At 39.4% G+C, this 18071-nt stretch overlaps 1 protein-coding gene across 4 annotated transcripts; it reads left to right on the top strand.

The window, feature by feature from the left end:
• Positions 1–2116: 2116 nt before the first annotated feature.
• Positions 2117–17373, top strand: nolc1 (nucleolar and coiled-body phosphoprotein 1). Of its 4 annotated transcripts, none has more exons than XM_081351955.1 (14): positions 2117–2245; positions 2902–2957; positions 3077–3234; positions 5300–5406; positions 5495–5615; positions 5732–5856; positions 6524–6650; positions 6947–7009; positions 8759–8821; positions 8922–9521; positions 12975–13898; positions 14847–14923; positions 15676–15759; positions 15875–17373. In XM_081351955.1, the coding sequence occupies exons 1-14, from the start codon at positions 2120–2122 to the stop codon at positions 16031–16033; spliced, it is 2790 nt and encodes a 929-aa protein (XP_081208081.1). In that variant the 5' UTR covers positions 2117–2119; the 3' UTR covers positions 16034–17373. The 4 variants fall into 4 exon arrangements, with proteins under 4 accessions (XP_081208081.1, XP_081208083.1, XP_081208082.1 ...); XM_081351957.1 differs by having other exon boundaries at positions 15699–15759; positions 15875–17250; XM_081351956.1 differs by having other exon boundaries at positions 8756–8821; positions 15699–15759; positions 15875–17250.
• The last annotated feature ends 698 nt before the right edge of the window (positions 17374–18071 follow it).

The raw sequence follows: 18071 nt of genomic DNA, 5'->3' as shown, positions 1-18071 counted from the left end.
AGTGCGCCGCCTACAGCATCGGAGAATTATGCGTTCTTCTTCTTGCTATTTTACGTCGGTTGGCATCCAGCTTATTGGTGCATTTCCGCCACCTTCTGATCCGGAGTGTGAATCAGAAAGTAGGTTTACAGACTAGATCGCCCACCTATGGGTGAATATAGTATCAAAATAATTAAAGGGATAGTTCACTTTGAAATTAAATTTTGGTATGTTTTAGCTTACCTCAAGGGCATCCAAGATGTAGGTGTCTTTTTTTCCGCAGTAGTTTCAATTTTGATATTTTTAGGTCAAACCGTTCTTGTCTGTCAGTCGTATAATGCAGGTCTATGGTCACTGTCTCAAAGAGCATGCACAGAGTCCAAAATAAAACAATTCCCCATCGTCCAAATTAAACAATTCCCCATCGTAAGTACACATTGATGGCCTAGACATGAAACGAGCAGTTTGTGTGAGAAAACGAACAGTATTTATATCGTTTTTACCTCTTGTAACACAGCCACATCCAAGTGATCTGAGGGCGTGCGCATACTGGTGTGTGACGTGTACGCAGACTGGTGCATAGATATATACACTAGATGTCACCTTAAAGACATTCGTTCCAATGAACTGCCGTAGACAAGGCGAAGATCACTTGGATGTGGCTGTGTATAAGAGGTAAAAACGATATAAATACTGTTCGTTTTCTCACACAAACCGCTCATTTCGTGTCTTAGGCCATCAGTGTGTACTTACGATGGGGAATTGTTTAATTTGGACAATGGGGAATTGTTTTAATTTGGACTCTGTGCATGCTCTTTGAGACAGTGACCATAGACCTGCATTATACGACTGACAGACAAGAACGGTTTGACCTAAAACTATCAAAATTGAAACTTACTGCGGAAAAAAAGACGCCTACATCTTGGATGCCCTTGAGGTAAGCTAAAACATACCAAAATTTAATTTCAAAGTGAACTATCAGTTTAACACGTGCAAGCACTATAATCCATGAACTTGATAAAAGATATCTACAACCAAATGCCTTTCAACTTTTGTGTGCAAAATTCTAAACTGAATGAATGTGTAGCAATTTGTACAAATAGAGACATTTTTTGTGAATACAAATGTTTGTGGATCAGGTGACACGTTCATTCATTGAAGTCTTTTCTGAGTCAATCTGAGTCTGATTCATTTGGATTTTGAGACTCTCTTTTCGCGTTTTTTAAGCATTTCACAACCCACACACAAACAACTACAAATTAATAGGCCTGGTGCTAATTATTAATGTGTGCACAACTACCATTTATTTGACAAATTCACAAATGTGCGTCACTAATTATTACAATAGCCTATATATAGAGCGACAACTGATCATATGCAAGTCATCTGCATAATGATATGAATATCTATTTTAGTGAAAATATTTTCAGAATTTCAAATTACATTTTAGCCATTTAAAACTTTTTAGCCAGGTCATATTATATGTTATATTGTTTTATATGTCGGGGTTTACAGGGTTAAAGAGATAGCTCTTGTGCCAGCTTTACCATTTGAAAACTACCCTGGTCTCGTCTATAACAAAAATAATATCTAGGCTAAATAATAACAAGTAAAATATATACAGTGGTTTCTAAAAGTCAATATCTTTTCAAATATCAAAATCAGACAAATATACGTGTACATTTGTAAACAAAACAGACATCAAGTGAAAAATATTAACAAATAACAAACAACAAAACTACAAAAGGCAGACACAATCATGACAGTGGTAGAATTTTGAAAATCCAAATGAAAAGACATTAAACGAATTAAAAATTATATAATAAAATAAAATAATAGTGTCCATAAATCTACACAAGGGGTGATAAGCTACAAGGCACTGAACTCATTGAAAAAGTCAACTATAATAGCTTTTTCATTTGAGAGAGTACAGGGGAATGGAAGCAAGAATTTTAAGTCGAGTAAAGGAGGAGGAGGTTGTGGGATTTCAAAAACCCCGAATTCATGAAAGAAGAATTCAGCAAGTCCTATCTAAAAGTCGAAAATGTTATAATCGTACATTAAGTGTGACGCACTCATCGTGCGCCATTTTCATCGGCTCCACGTGACGTTGAAATAGCCAATAGCGCTCCTCCTCCACATGAGTGCAGCGAAGATGGCGCAAGACGGCAAGGTGCCCAGCGATCTCTACCAGCATGTGTACTCTTTCCTCGTGGAGAATAAGTTCGCCAAAGCTGCGAAAGAGTTTATAAAGCAGTCTAAAGTGGTAAGAGCCTTTCACGTGTTTATTAGAAGCCCTCGTGCGCGCGGAGGCAGTGGTCCTGTGATGTGTCGATCGGGGCGCGTAGTTCTGCACGCGCGTGGAACTGACACGCAGTTTGTGCCGAACACGTGTTTACGAACCGCTTCATAGGATGTGCTTTAATACATTTAATTTCTGCCGGTTGTTTTATAATTTCGACCTGTGCCATTACAGCAGTTTTTTTTTACGTTTACATTGTTATTCTTAGTCCAGAATTAATTATATTCATCACTATTCTCCTTAGATAGACATTTGCAACAGGTTCAGTGTTGGATGTTGGAATCAAACTATAAATGTATAACATTTTACAGACCTTACAGTAAAACATATAATGCTTGGGATAACTAAGTAATACATTTATATTAAGAGTAGGCCTAATACATTTATACAACATAACAGTTGACAAAAAAAACAAGAATGCAAAATTGATATAATCTGCATTAATTATTCTTACAAATGTTTTATATAGCCACAGAAGTCTTAATCTTTTAGTTTTAGAGTGTCTCTGCTGCTGCTGATCACCCCTCAAATTTTGAGTTTCTACTACTTTACATACATGCATATAGCATTTGGGTATTTAAGTTTTATAATTTGCAATCTTATCCGTTTCCTCTCATCAGAAACCCCAGGACCAAAATGAGGACAGTCTCCTGGACATCTTCAATTTCTGGGTGAAGTATGTATAAGCTATCTTTACTTGTTTGAATGGCAACTGTAGCTCACTCTTGCACATGCCTGTAGTTTTGTTGTCATTTCCACTGTTGGGTTGTAATCACTACAACTTCTTTCCTCAAGGTCTCCAGAAACCAAAAAGCGTAAAGCGGTCACCAGTGGCCCTGCGACTGTCAATGGCCCGTCAGCCAAGAAAGCAAAGAAAGATGCAGAGAGTTCAAGCAGTGAAGAGTCCAGCAGTGAAGAGGAAGCTGCAGCACCTGCCAAGAAAGCAGTACAAGGTACATAGCTGTCACTTTATCTTTCTCATAGGGACTTAACAAGTTTCTTATTAGGATTCCACTTAATGGCCCTGTTTACACCTGGTATCGAGATGCGTTTTGGTCGATCGGATCACAAGTGGAGGACGCTAAATACAAGTGTGAAGGGGGTCTAAGTAGGCTTGGGTATCCTCTTCAATTTAAGCGATTCTGCTTATCGAATCCGGTTCTTGTTTCTGATTCCAGTATTTAAAAAAACAAAAACAAAGTGCATATTTTTGAAGTAATATTTCTTTAATTATCTTGCTAATTTTAAGCAATAACCAATAAAATGGCTGAAGTGAAAGGAGTTGTGTTGATTACAATATTACTCCAGAAGGTAGCACTGTTAAATTTTTTTTCATTGAATCATTTATTCAAGAAAACTTGAGATTTATTCAAAAACGGTGAATCATCCACTCATTAAACAGGTTAATGAGACACTGAATTAATTAGTTTAAAAGTGTTTTAAATAATGAATCAAATTAGTTTTTTTTTTTAAAATAGACTGGAACATGTTATTCTGCGTAGATGTAATCGTGATCTCCATTTTAATCAAAACAAAAATGATTTTAAACCAAATAGATTCTCAGTTTATCTTGAATTATGCAGTTGGCTCATCTGTATGTTTTTACCTGAGTGAGAGATGCTGCTGTTGCTAATTTTAGATATATCTGTTGCGTCGCTGTGGCTGGGAGACATCGACTCAAACATGTTTTCATTCCTTTAAATTAATGCAGTGTTGAAGCAAATGCTTCATCATATTTCATGTGCTTCCTCCCTTTGGATGAAATGTACTTGTCTTTTTTTTTGAAAAACATAACCAAACTTTTGAACGCTTGCTGCGGTCAGTCATGGTGAATGGTGACGTACAAGCGCATGTGCGTAATGAAATCTGATCATTGTGGGAGCAGGTCCTGGCAGATCAATACAGCTATATTTACCGGCACCGGCCGTTCACATATCACGCCTAAAAACGCGCGGAAAGCCCGGCCGCTCCGCTGTCTCCTGCTTTCCAAAGCGCTTGCGCTCCCATGGCAGCTGTCATTGTTATGCAACCATGAACTGTGCCTTCTATGATGACGAGGAAGTATCAGCAAAGTATTAATTGATTTCTAGACCTTGCATTAGCTTTACTACTAGATATATAGAGATGGTCAATAAAAACCCACCCTGTACAGTTATGATCAGATGTTCAACCGAGCTTTCAATGTTGTTACGGAAAGGTCGGTTGGTTTTTGTCACATGACCTGGAATCGGTAAAGCGGAATCAAAATGCGAATCCCTGGTTTTTGGAAATTTGTTATTGGTTCTAAAATGGAACCGGTTCTCGATACCCAACCCTAGGTCGTCTTGAGCTTTTCCACTTTCGACCACTTCCAGAGGTAATCGAACACTCATTCGACTGGATTGGTTTCGTGGTGTAAACGCTCATGTGTTCGAAAAGCCACAAAAGATGCCTACTCTGCGCCTACTGACCTAATGCATGAACATTATGGGAAACGCATTAGCCAGACGGGATTTAAACTTTGTCTGCTGAAGACTCAAGTTAGGTTTGGAAATGAAAAACATACCAAGCACAATGTTCTCTCACCATTCCTGATGTCTAACACACACTCACAGCGTTCGGCTGGTCTTGCGGCTGCCAGAGAAAAACAGCAATAAAAATGTTGTTGCAGAGTAGAAAATGAATGTATTTTCTTGCAGTGTTCGTGAAGAAAAACGTCATGAACATAATTTGGGTTTCAGTATTTTTTATTTCTTGATTTCAAACTGTACTTTGTTTTTGTCTCTTATCCTCACAAAAGGCTGCATACACTGTATCAAAGGCTTAATAGTTTTTGTGGAAAAGTGAAAAATATTTAAAGATTATTTTATGAATAGAAAGAACAGCATTTATTTGAAATTGAAATATTTGTAACATTATAAATGTCTAGACTGATGCTTTTGATCAAATTAATATGTCCTTGTTGAATAAAAGTGTTAATTTCTTGGTTGTTTTTCAACACTACATTGTACACTGATATGAAGTACTGTGTGTTTCCAGTGAAAGCTCCTGCTCCTCAGAAGCCAGCAGCTGTAGCCGCTAAAGAGAGCAGCTCTGAAGACTCCAGTGACTCTGAGGATGAAGCTCCGGCTAAAACAGCAGCAAAGGTCAGGAAGTTGATGTTTACATGAGCGTGTGGGATTTCTCTGCTAGAATGCCTCTTCCTGAATCTCGGCGTGTTGAATTGTTGTGCAGAAACCTGCAGCTGTGAAACCTGCTGTTAAGCCAGCGGCGGCAGCAGCCAGAAAGAAAGACACCAGTTCCAGCAGTGAAGAGTCCGACTCTGATGAGGAGCCCGCCAAAACTCCAGCTAAAGGTGAGCTGAAGCACGAGTTCATATTCTCAATCACTACTACACCCGTGCATTACTCGGGGGCATACTAGCTTTACTCAGTCAGTTGCATGTTCAAAGTGATGATCTGTGGTCTCCAGGGGCCAAGCCTGTGGCAGGAACCCCTACATCGGCGTCCACTCCTGTCCCTGCAGCTCAGAAGAAGCAGGACAGCAGCAGCAGTGAGGACAGCTCCAGTGAATCTGAGGACGAGGCTCCAGCTAAGGTCTTTTAACATACTAACATGCAACAGAATCATGCATCAGAATTCAGTACTTTTTTTATTTTTTGCCCCAAATTCCATGTTTTCTGTTTCCCAAATTGTTTTAATTACTTACTAAGTTAAATTTTAGATCATATTAAATGTATGGTATGGCAAAAGTATCACATCATGATTATTTTCAGGAAAATCATGATTCACGATTTAATCATGATTCTTTTTCACTTCAACACGTGATGTGAGTGTACGTCGCATTGTACAGTATGTTGAGACGGAGGCGCCAGAACTGCAACTGATAGAGTGCACTGTAGCGTGATGCTACGATATTTCTTCAAAAGCAAATTGTGGAGACTTTTAATTGCCCAAGATAAAAAATTGTGATATCGCAAACCCCTACTTTAAAATATAATCAAATGAGATTGGAACAATTCTTTTTTATTTTGGCTAACATACTGGGAACTTTGTATTTAACTAGCAGTTTGTCTGAGGTTAAATATTCACATTAGGGTTTTTTTTTTAAGATAAAAAGAATAAACTAGTCTTAACCATGATTTATGTACTTAAGATGCTAATGTGAAAGAAACTTTCACAAATCCACATTTATATGCAATTTGTTTTTTTGTTTTGTTTTTGTTGATGATTTGAGATTGATATATTCCTTTCACTATCACAGAAAGCAGTAAAAGCAGCAGTCCCGGTGAAGACCCCTCCAGCCAAACCTGCGGCCCCTGCAGAGTCCAGCAGTGAGGAGTCATCCTCAGACGAGGAAGATGCCCCTCCTACTAAGAAAGCCAAGACTGGTATTACTGCTTTTCTTTTACATCTGTCTTAAAAGTGCACTAAAAAGAGGGTTTTTCTGGCTTATATTACCAATATTACAGTGATCTTGGACTTTACACTGAAAACTTCATCATGGGTGCAGCATTCACCAGATCATGTGATCTCAACTGCTTTTCAGGACAGTATATGACTAGAGTCTGTCATGAACATACTTAATTTGAACATTTGTTAAAAAACCTTAGCGCGCCTTATATGAGGCAAAAGTGATTTTCTGAAAAAAGGACTCCAATGTGAAATTAAGCATTTCTATTCACAGGACAGTTCAGTGCCGTCCCGCCCCCTGCAGCACTGACAACTCGTGCTCCAGTCAAAGCCCCCGGTAAGAGTTTGAGGTGTCCTGTAGGGCTGCTCGATTAAGCCAGAATCATAATCACTATTATTTTGGTTTAAATAATAAACCAATATTTAATAATATTGTAATCACTATTATTTAACTCGATTGTGAGCAGCCCATATGACCAAATCCTTATAGTAATATGTATTTTTTACGATGGTGATATAGATTTTAAATATGTAAAAATATATTTGCTGGAAATAAGGTTGCTATGACCTCTACATTGTAATTTTCATAGTTCTCAATACCAATTTCAATATCTCAGCAGAATACTAGGCAAACTAATGTTGGTAAAAATAAAATAAAAAAAGGTCCTCAAATTGAATATAAGTAAACCGTCAGTAATGTAATAAAAACAAAAAAGCAAATTACAAACAATAGGAAAAACCTGCTGTAACTTTAAGACCGAATGCATGGATTCAACATAAAATTGTTACACACTGGATACACAACTTTTACGGTTCACTTAAGACATAATTGACTGGGTTTACGTAAATACTCGCAAAGCCAGGCATTTTGACACACACTTTTAAAGGAGAACTTGGTAGCTTTTTTAACTTAATAAAACTGTCTAGAAATCATTTGGATGGTTAAACAACCTGTTCTGGTGATATTGGTGACTTTCCCCGCTCCCCCCAGCGTTCCCAGGCGGAAAACCAACCTTGCAACTTGTTCACTACCGTCCCGGCAAGATAGAAATTGGAAGTCTCGTGAGAAGCGAAAGCGAGAACGAGCGCAATTCGGCAATTTCTTTACGGCAATTCGACATAAACACACACGCATTTATGATGTATTACCAGATTACCCACCTCAGTAGACATAGCTCCACGCGATACAGTTGGCTTGCTCCGATCAAAACAAACGCACATGAGCAGCAGTAGAGAGGGGGAGGAGGCTGCCGCAAGTGAGTTTTTTACGACTGTGTTGTGAAATATACGCCCCACCACAGCTGTAGGGGGAGCTCGTGGGGAAAACATGCGACAACAAAAGGGAAAATCAGCGAAGAAGTGACTAGAGTTCGCTAGAGTTGCCGAGTTCTCCTTTAATAACTCTTTTTAATATAAAGCTCGTCCCATTTTACGAAAATCATGTTACACGATTTTACTGATTTGCACGCTTTTAAGGAGGAGCAAAGCACACCGGAATGCGGCACAATAATAGTTTTATCTCGATTATAGTAGTTTCAAAGTCATTGGAAGCCGAAATCAAAACTCGCTTTTGATTAATTGCACTGCCCTAGTGTCCTGTAGAATTTACTACAGCAATAAGTTATGAGAGGCATTTAATCAGCTATAAATTATACTTTGAATACAGAAAATTAGGGATGCACGATTTATAGGCTAACATATCGGTATCGGCCGATATGTTTCTTTTCATCATGCAAGTGCGTGTTATCACTTTGAGAAAACCAATGAAAAACAGAGAAAATTAAAATATTTACAGATGACTACTATTTACCGAAAATAATGCAGTGTGAACCATTTGTTAGATATGGTCTGAAAAATCGTTTGACATGAGGTCTTGAAATTTGAGTCTGAAAATGTGTAGGAACCCTGTTAATCCTAAAACGACATTTTGTATAGGAACCAAAGGATCAAAAAGCGTGATTTCAGCACATAAAACGAAAAGCGGATGCATTGTACATAGGGAGCACAGGCTAATTTGCATCTCTGGTATAGGTGTAATTTCTTCAAGCAAAATATAATTTCTTTTTCCCATCCTTTTTCCAAGCAGCCGCAGTTAAGACTGTGACTCCCAAAGCTACTGCTAAGAAGGACTCCAGTTCTGACAGCTCTGGTACGTCACTCTCTGCAGATTATCGCCACTAAGTCACTTTTGGCGGTTTGTTTTTTCCCCTGTGTGTCACTTGAGTGCTAATGAACTTTCTTTTTCTCAGATTCAAGCTCAGAGGATGAAGCAAAGAAGCCAGCGGTCAAAGCTGTGCCCGTGAAAGCAGCCCCACTTAAGAAGCCTCCTACAAAGGTTGCTCCTGCTCAGCAAAAGGACTCTTCAAGTTCAGATTCTTCAAGCTCAGAGGACGAAGCAGCAAAGCCAGCTGTCAAAGTCACACCTGCAAAAGCTGCATCTGCTAAATCTACACCTGCTAAAGCCACTCAAGCTAAAGCCGTACCTGCTAAAGTCACTCCAGCTGCAGATGAATCCTCTAGCTCTGAAGACTCTGACGATGAAGAGGCCAAGAAACCAGCAGCTAAAGTTGTCCCGGTTAAACCTGCGCCAGCCAAGAAAACGCCAGCTAAAGTCACGCCTGCTGCAAAAGAATCTTCATCATCCAGCTCAGAGTCTGAGGAAGACGAACCGGCCACAAAGCCTACTCCTGCCAAGGCAACTCCTGCTAAATCTGCAACTCCAAAGACAACTCCTGCTAAAGCTGCTCCTCAAAAGAAAACTCCTGTAAAAGCTGCTACTCCAAAGGCAACCCCTGCTAAAGCTGCACCTCAGAAGACAACTGCTAAGAAAGATGATTCCTCAAGTTCAGGTCAGTTGTTTTCATTACATCCAGTTATATCCAAAATTACTTGGAAACATATATAGTGCACTCACATTATGTACTATATAGCAAATCTCAAGTGCTTGATTGTTATTTTTAAAGGAAGTCCTGCAAAACCCTTGAAAAAAGCCATATTTATGAAGAGGTACTTGAAAAGTGCTTGAATTATAAAATTAGTTTAAAAAAAACACAAATATAATCTTTTCATACTAAATTAATGCTGCAGCCTGTCTGATATACACTCACCTAAAGGATTATTACCCCTCTTTCACACCACAAGCGTGAGCGGCGGGCGAGCGGCGCATCCGCGCAACTTCGTCGTTACTGCAGCAGCAGACTCCCGCGAGTATTCACACTGGAAGCGTAGTACAGCGTCACAGCAGCGGCTGCAAACCGTGTTTGGCAGACAATATAACCATTTCAAACAATGGGTCAGTTCTTTCAACATTTTTGTTTTTATAATAATACACCTTACTTTCACCCAAAACTAATAGGCTAATTAAAAAGTTTAAATGTGTAAATACATTTTTGTTATACTTAATTTTCTTTTCTGGCATAATTGTTAAAACACTAGACATTGGCATTGTTGTTAAAACTCTTGACATGCTTATTCTGTGCATTTTGAGCACGTTTTGTGTTAAATCACATTTATTTTGTCCATCAAAAGCATTAAAAGTGTGCTTTCACTTTAATTGAGCGTGAGCAGCACAGCAAAAAATAGACCGGACGCCGAAACCCCCGCTGCACTGCTGTTCACGCGACGCTCCTGCTTGACGCTCACGCGCTGCTCCTGCTCCCGGTGTGAATGCACTCATTGATTAACATGGACGCCGAAAAAAATATGTGCTGCTCACGCGCTGCTGACGCTTGCGGTGTGAAACCAGGGTTAGGAACACCTGTTCAATTTCTCATTAATGCAATTATCTAATCAACCAATCACATGGCAGTTGCTTCAATGCATTTAGGGTTGTGGTCCTGGTCAAGACAATCTCCTGAACTCCAAACTGAATGTCAGAATGGGAAAGAAAGGTGATTTAAGCAATTTTGAGCGTGGCATGGTTGTTGGTGCCAGACGGGCCGGTCTGAGTATTTCACAATCTGCTAAGTTACTGGGATTTTCACGCACAACCATTTCTAGGGTTTACAAAGAATGGTGTGAAAAGGGAAAAACATCCAGTATGCGGCAGTCCTGTGGGCGAAAATGCCTTGTTGATGCTAGAGGTCAGAGGAGAATGGGCCGACTGATTCAAGCTGATAGAAGAGCAACTTTGACTGAAATAACCACTCGTTACAACCGAGGTATGCAGCAAAGCATTTGTGAAGCCACAACACGCACAACCTTGAGGCGGATGGTCTACAACAGCAGAAGACCCCACCGGGTACCACTCATCTCCACTACAAATAGGAAAAAGAGACTACAATTTGCACGAGCTCACCAAAATTGGACAGTTGAAGACTGGAAAAATGTTGCCTGGTCTGATGAGTCTCGATTTCTGTTGAGACATTCAGATGGTAGAGTCAGAATTTGGTGTAAACAGAATGAGAACATGAATCCATCATGCCTTGTTACCACTGTGCAGGCTGGTGGTGGTGGTGTAATGGTGTGGGGGATGTTTTCTTGGCACACTTTAGGCCCCTTAGTGCCAATTGGGCATCGTTTAAATGCCACGGCCTACCTGAGCATTGTTTCTGACCATGTCCATCCCTTTATGACCACCATGTACCCATCCTCTGATGGCTACTTCCAGCAGGATAATGCACCATGTCACAAAGCTCGAATCATTTCAAATTGGTTTCTTGAACATGACAATGAGTTCACTGTACTTAAATGACCCCCACAGTCACCAGATCTCAACCCAATAGGGCATCTTTGGGATGTGGTGGAACGGGAGCTTTGTGCCTTGGCTGTGCATCCCACAAATCTCGATCAACTGCAAGATGCTATCCTATCAATATGGACCAACATTTCTAAAGAATGCTGTCAGCACCTTGTTGAATCAATGCCACGTAGAATTAAGGCAGTTCTGAAGGCAAAAGGGGGTCAAACACAGTATTAGTATGGTGTTCCTAATAATCCTTTAGGTGAGTGTAGATATTGAGCCATTTCACTTGGCTATGAGTGTGATGGTGCTCATATATTTTCAGGCATATGATACATCTTTCTTCAGGTCAAGAAAAATCAATTTAAAAAAAGATCTTTGTCATAATATCCTTTCAATGGTTAAGGGGATTTCCTATGATTGGGATGGCACTGGTCAATGAATTGATCTCTTTGTGAAGCGTCAGATTCAGCTTGTCGGTTGCGCCTTAAGGTGTCGTTCAAAGTTAAAATAATAACTTCTTCATTTACAACCTTGCTTCGTTCCAGAATGAATCAGCATTTTTTTTTAATGAATGGTCTACTAACTCGCTCTTAAACTGTCTCTTGTCGCCACCTACTGGCGCAACTATATAACCTGCACTGAAGTCTTTGATAAACCCCCATCAGACTGTTTCTCAAAACCAAGTACGTCAACAACATTATAATATAAATGATTATTTATTGAACAATAATAGTTTTAATATATATTAAATAAGTTGTATTTTGGATGCCTTATATCTAATTTGACAGAAAATCTAAAAAAAATTGGCCAAGCAAATCATTAGATTGAAATGTAATTACTTTTGTAATTATTTACAAAGAAATGCTGTACAGTTTTACAAGTAAAGCCCTTAGTTTTCTTTTGTTATTACATCTTATTACAAAAAAGAATTGTAGTGAGGTGCTACTGAGTTTATGCCCATTTTGCCATTATTCATTGAAAATTCTAGGGCTTTGTTCATGTTCCCATACCATTACTCTGCACAATCATTGCATACAGGGCTTAGATTAAGACAGGACTAGGTCTTAGTTCAATTAGGACATTTAAGTAGCTTTTATAAGCGTTCCTTAAAATAAAAAACATTACTGATGTGCATTTTGAGACAAAACAATGGCACATTAGTGCAAATTGCTTTCAGTTAAAAAAGTCCAAACATGCATTTTAGTGCATGCAAAAAAAGCAGTGCTTAAAGTCCTTGAAAATCCTGGAATTGCATTTGACAGTATCTGTACATACCCTGCATACAGTAGACTGGTGTAAAGCAATATATACTATATTATAACTCTTGTTATTGCTTATATCATCGCAAAAATGTAAGCTATCTTACAGCTCCATATACTAAAATTGGATCTAGACACTTTTTTCTTGCATGCAGAACTCGTGTTAATTTAAAGCAAATCTCAACTGCCTGTTTTGACTTTTTTTTGCATTATTTGGAATAGATCAACTAACATTTGTTTCATCATAGTTGTTCATGCAGGTTTGTAATGATGCAAGTATAAGTAAAGGGATCCAGACAAATGGAGTAATACCATGTTCAAGATTGTATTAGCTTATAGATCTGTTTTACCTCCCACAGATTCGGACAGCTCTGAAGATGAGGCACCAGCTAAACCAGCAGCCACGTCCAAGCCTTTGAGCACTCAGAAGAAACCTGCCACCACACCGGTATCCAAACCTGCAAATAAACCAGCGGAGAGCAGCTCAGACTCGGACAGCTCTTCAGATGAAGAGGAACTTCAAAAGAAAGCCACTGCCACACCTGTATCCAAACCTAAACCTGTGGCTACCTCAGCCAAATCTACCCCTGCAGCTAAACCCGCTGAAAGCAGTTCAGATTCAGACAGCTCATCAGATGAGGAACCACAGAAGAAAGCCGTCACCACACCGGTTTCCAAACCGGCTACCCCAGCGAAACCTGCAGCTAAAGCAGCCGGGAGCAGTTCGGACTCTGAGACTGACAGCTCTGATTCAGAGGACGAGACCCCGAAACCAGCAGCGGCTGCTACTGCTAAGAGCCCTGCCTCTGCTGCTAAACCTCCGGCTCCAGCCAGTAAGACCACAGCCAAGTCCAGCAGCAGTGAAGACGACAGTTCCAGTGAGGACGAGAAGAAAGTAAAGGCTACTGTGACGCCCAAAGCAGCAGCAGTTAAACCAGTCGCGAAGCCAGCCGTGAAGAAAGCCGAGAGCAGTAGCTCAGATTCATCCGACAGCTCAGACTCTGAGACGGAAGTGAAGAAGACTCCCGCCAAGCCTGCAGTCGCCAATGGGAAGGCTGCGAAACAAACCCCCACCTCTGCAGCCAAGACGCCGGCCAATAAGACAGCAGAGTCTTCATCCTCGGATGACAGCAGTTCTGATGAAGAGGAGCCGTCTAAAACACCGGCCGTCAAAACTCCACCCGCTAAAAAAGCACAGGCTGCTAAAGCCAAAGCCAGCAGCTCTTCTGAGGACTCGTCTGAGGAAGAGGAAACCAAGACTCCGGTCCCTTCAGCAACAAACGGTATTATCAGCGCTCGATATATCTGATGCAAACGTGTGTTTGTGTTACTGGCTCTCAGGCCAGTTCTCATTACCTTTAACAGAGCGTTATGTATTACATAAACACAAAAAAATCGAAACTTTCAACAATTTTGCCTGCACCACTGAGCACTTGAAAATAAAAAAGCTAAGCCTCGAGACATTTTGTAACGTATAAGTTTAGAGTTAAACTAACTTGATATGTTATTATAAAAACATGGCACTTATGTGCGAGATGTGAGCACCATTTAGAACGTTCACAGAGGACGCGTTTTTGCGTTCACTCAAGACAAAGGTCAGTGGAATTGGGGAAAAAACCAAGACTATTTTTTTTTTTAAGTTAAACTTTTTAATTGACTGTGCAAGATGTAAGTGCAACAGTTAAAGACAAACATCAAGGGTAAATATACATAGAAAAACAATGGTGGCTCAGTGAAATGCAAAATGTATTTTTTATTTATTTATTAAAATGACACTCTAAATAAGAGACAAACTCTACAAATTTGATTGTGACAAAAATAAAGTCAATGTAAGATGACCTGCGGAGGTCTGGGGTAGGACAAGTAGGGTTAATACTTTAAACACTATTTTTCCCCATAACCAATGAATTAAATGAACGCGTTAAAGCGGCAGCCCTATTAAAAATGTTTTTACAGCTATACTGCTCTTACATAAAGAGAACACTCTAAACACCATTGTATTCAATTATGACTTGAGTTCGCATGTTGGTAAGCTAACAATGTGATGTCCTAAAAAACATACACAGCCTTGTGCCTGGTTAGGACACTGTTGAAGTGTTGAAAATGTTGGAAATGTTGAAGGACGCAGTTAAAATGTCAGTGTATAACTGTTGTAAGTTTTTATTGTAAATGGTTTAACCTTCATTTTAAAGCACTCGCATTTGTTTTTTGTCTCTTCCTCCTGATCGCAGGCACACAGAGCAAGACAACACCCAAGAATAAAGTCACCACATCCACACCTCAGACCTTCCCCAGAACCAAACAGAAGGTAAATGCCTGTGATTGTGTGTGTGTTGATGTCGGCTCAGTGCATATTCAAACACACCCAGGGCTTGAGGATTCGGATTCCTGGAAAGATGACATTCACATAGCAGCTGCTTTCTGCAGATCAGCGGCAGCACGACGCTGCAGTGTGATGATCGTACTTCCAGAGCTTAACTAAAGTCTTAGTTTTAAACCGTTTCACGCGGCAAGCGTCAGCTGCACGTGTTTTGTCACTGCCCGTATCAATGAATGAGAGCGTTTACGTCGGAAGCGTGACGGTCACCCTCTCACGGTGCGTGTCCACAGGCGAGAAGCAGAGCGAGCGTTTTTCATTTCATTTCTATAGAAGTTCAGCTTTACACAAGCAAGAGCGTGAACCTCATCTTCTATATTAATGAGCTGAAAACGCACCAGTGGACACGAATCATTTGTTAACATGGGCTGTTCGCGCTCCTCTGAGGCTTGCCATGTGAAACAGGCATAATAGACATGGCATCGTGGCCATTTAGGAGTTTAGACCAAGTCTTCAAACAGAATTACATTTTTGTCTGGTGGACACATTTTAAAACTGGTAAAACGCACATTTTGTCAGACACATTTTTTTAAATTATTATTATTAAATTGTCTGTTAGCAGAGGTAAATTCTCCGTTCCCACTGTTGGAAGCTCCACACAGCCATATTACCACGACTGTTTGGTTATGCACTTCTGCTTAAATGCATTTTCTGTTTGTTTCTCGGTTGTGTGGCTTGTAAAGGAAAGCAATGCTCCTTTCCGTAGAGTAAGAGACGAGGAAATTGAAGTGGACCCCCGACTGGCGGACAATTCATTTGACGCAAAGGTGAGTTTCTAACCGTGTGAATGCATATTAGGCCATTGTTTACTGTAAGGAGATTGTCCTCGTGCATGTGCAGTGCTTTGTTTCATTTGTTTGACTCTTGATTATTTACTTCAAGATGGGCGCCAACGGAGACTGGGGCCAGAAGGCCAACAATGTGCTTAAATTTACCAAGGGCAAATCTTTCCGGCATGAAAAGACCAAGAAGAAGCGTGGCAGTTATGTTGGCGGTGCCATCTCCACCTCAGTGAACTCCATAAAATTTGACAGCGAATGAATGAGATCACAATCTAAATGAACTTTGATTCCATTTGATTGAGCTCTCCCGCCTGTATCTCCCATTCGTTGCTGTATCGGCTCTAGCAAGCGCTGTTCTTACCCATCTACCCATCGTTCCTGGTTCTGCCATCCATCAGCACTGAGGTGAAGAAGGCAGGAATAGAGGAGCTTGGGGAAGTGTACGGTTTCATGATCTTCTACACTCAGTCCTTCATGCAGTTAGACATGGTGACCACATGGTGGCATCGTTTCATTAAGTTTTGCAATAGAAAGTCTTTTGCTTAGCTTATGTCAAATCATTTTGGCTTTACTGTAAATGTTTCTTGAAGTTGGTTTTGACTAATTATGAATGGTCGTTCTAACAGGTAATTGTTAATATACTAGAAAAGGAGAGAATTTCTTTTTTTTTTTATTATGAGTCTTAAAGAAATGTCATTGTTATGGTTATGTTATGAGCCTTTCCATGTATTTTGAGCCTGGTGATCGTCTCATTTGAAGAAGCCATGTAATGACTCCGCCCACTTCTGTTCAACGGACCACTGGAAGACCGCCATCAAAATAACGAGTCATCCTCAGTCGATTTTAGTTTTGATATTTTATGGTTTCACTTCCGTTACGCAGGATTTTGTAATTTGGTCTCCCTTATAATCAGTCTTGTAACTGTAATAAAAAAAATTGTCTGAAACTCAACTGTTTTTTTCAATCAAATGTTATCAAGTTCTGTCATGAGCTCAGCCCTGTCCTGATTTTTTTGCAGATAAACAGATTTAAATCCATGTTAATGAAATTTTAAAGCAATGTGCCATGGTTAACAGAGGTGCAAGTATCCGTAACTGTGAGTTTAGCCTAAAAGAAGATCGCACTCAGGGTCTAGTTAATTTGTTTGAATTGGTCTGAAGAATTGTTTACTGAATCAACATCTGACTCTCAACAACTGTTAATGCTTTAGGTGATGTCTGTCTGGAAATAAAGGTTTATTTGACTTTGTCAAACAAAGATCAGTATCATTAAATGCATGTTGCAAGCTAGTAAAGAGACATTTATGTAAGGCTGGGTGATATGGTCAAAAAAAGAATTCCCCCATATGATACTGATATTTATTACGATATTCATTTACCATTAAAGGAGAAGGAAATTCCTTCCGCATATTTGTTAGACCTTGAGAATGAATGTAAAGTTGTTTGTTCAGAATTAAACTCCACAGAGTTACCTTTTAATTTAGGCCCCATGATGTCCATTTTATTTTCCCCTGAATAATGTTTTTTCCATTTTATTCTTTTGGGATTCTGTTTTTTTATGATGGAATACAAATGTATATAAACTTTAAAAAATTTAGTCAAAATTAAGTTTTGTTTTAAATTGCTATTTTCATTTGATTTAATTTGTTGTATTTAGTCAAATAAGATGATGATGAACAGAACTATATAATTTTGAAACGTGGGTAAAAAATATATATTGTATGATATTCCTTAGAAATAATAATAATATTATTAGGCTACTTTGAGAAGTACATTTTAGTAAACCGTAGTTGATCTTTTGTCAATTTCTTCAAGCTAAACCAGACTTTTATTTTGACGGGATGTCGTGAAAATCTCTCCGTTTCAGTGCGAATTTGACAGTAGTTTTTTTTTCTAAAATGAAACGGTGAAAAGCTCTTGAAGTGACTTAAAGCCGCTCTGGAAATGAGTTCATGTCCACATATTGAGACGCAGATGCTGAAAACACTGTGAGCGCCACGTGTGTGTGAGTTTGGAGGAAACCGTGCTGTTTGCAGAAATATTTTTATAATTATTAGCGACATGCAAGTTACTGACTAGCTGTTGTCATATTTATTTCTGCTGTGTGATAGTTAGATTAATCCATATCGAGTAAAAATATCCAGAGCCTATCATCGTTATCGACGTACATTTTATCGCGAACTCGATATCGATCGTTTATCGTCCAACACTACATTTACGACAACTAACTTTACTTACTAAATCTTAATATTTATCCAACAGAATTGACTTAATGAAAAATCAATGAACAAAACTTTA

Source organism: Scardinius erythrophthalmus (assembly GCF_964197995.2).
Source record: "Scardinius erythrophthalmus genome assembly, chromosome: 21".
NCBI lineage: Eukaryota > Metazoa > Chordata > Actinopteri > Cypriniformes > Leuciscidae > Scardinius > Scardinius erythrophthalmus.
Note: the sequence above shows the minus strand (reverse complement) of the source record. Positions and strands in the feature narration are given on the sequence as shown.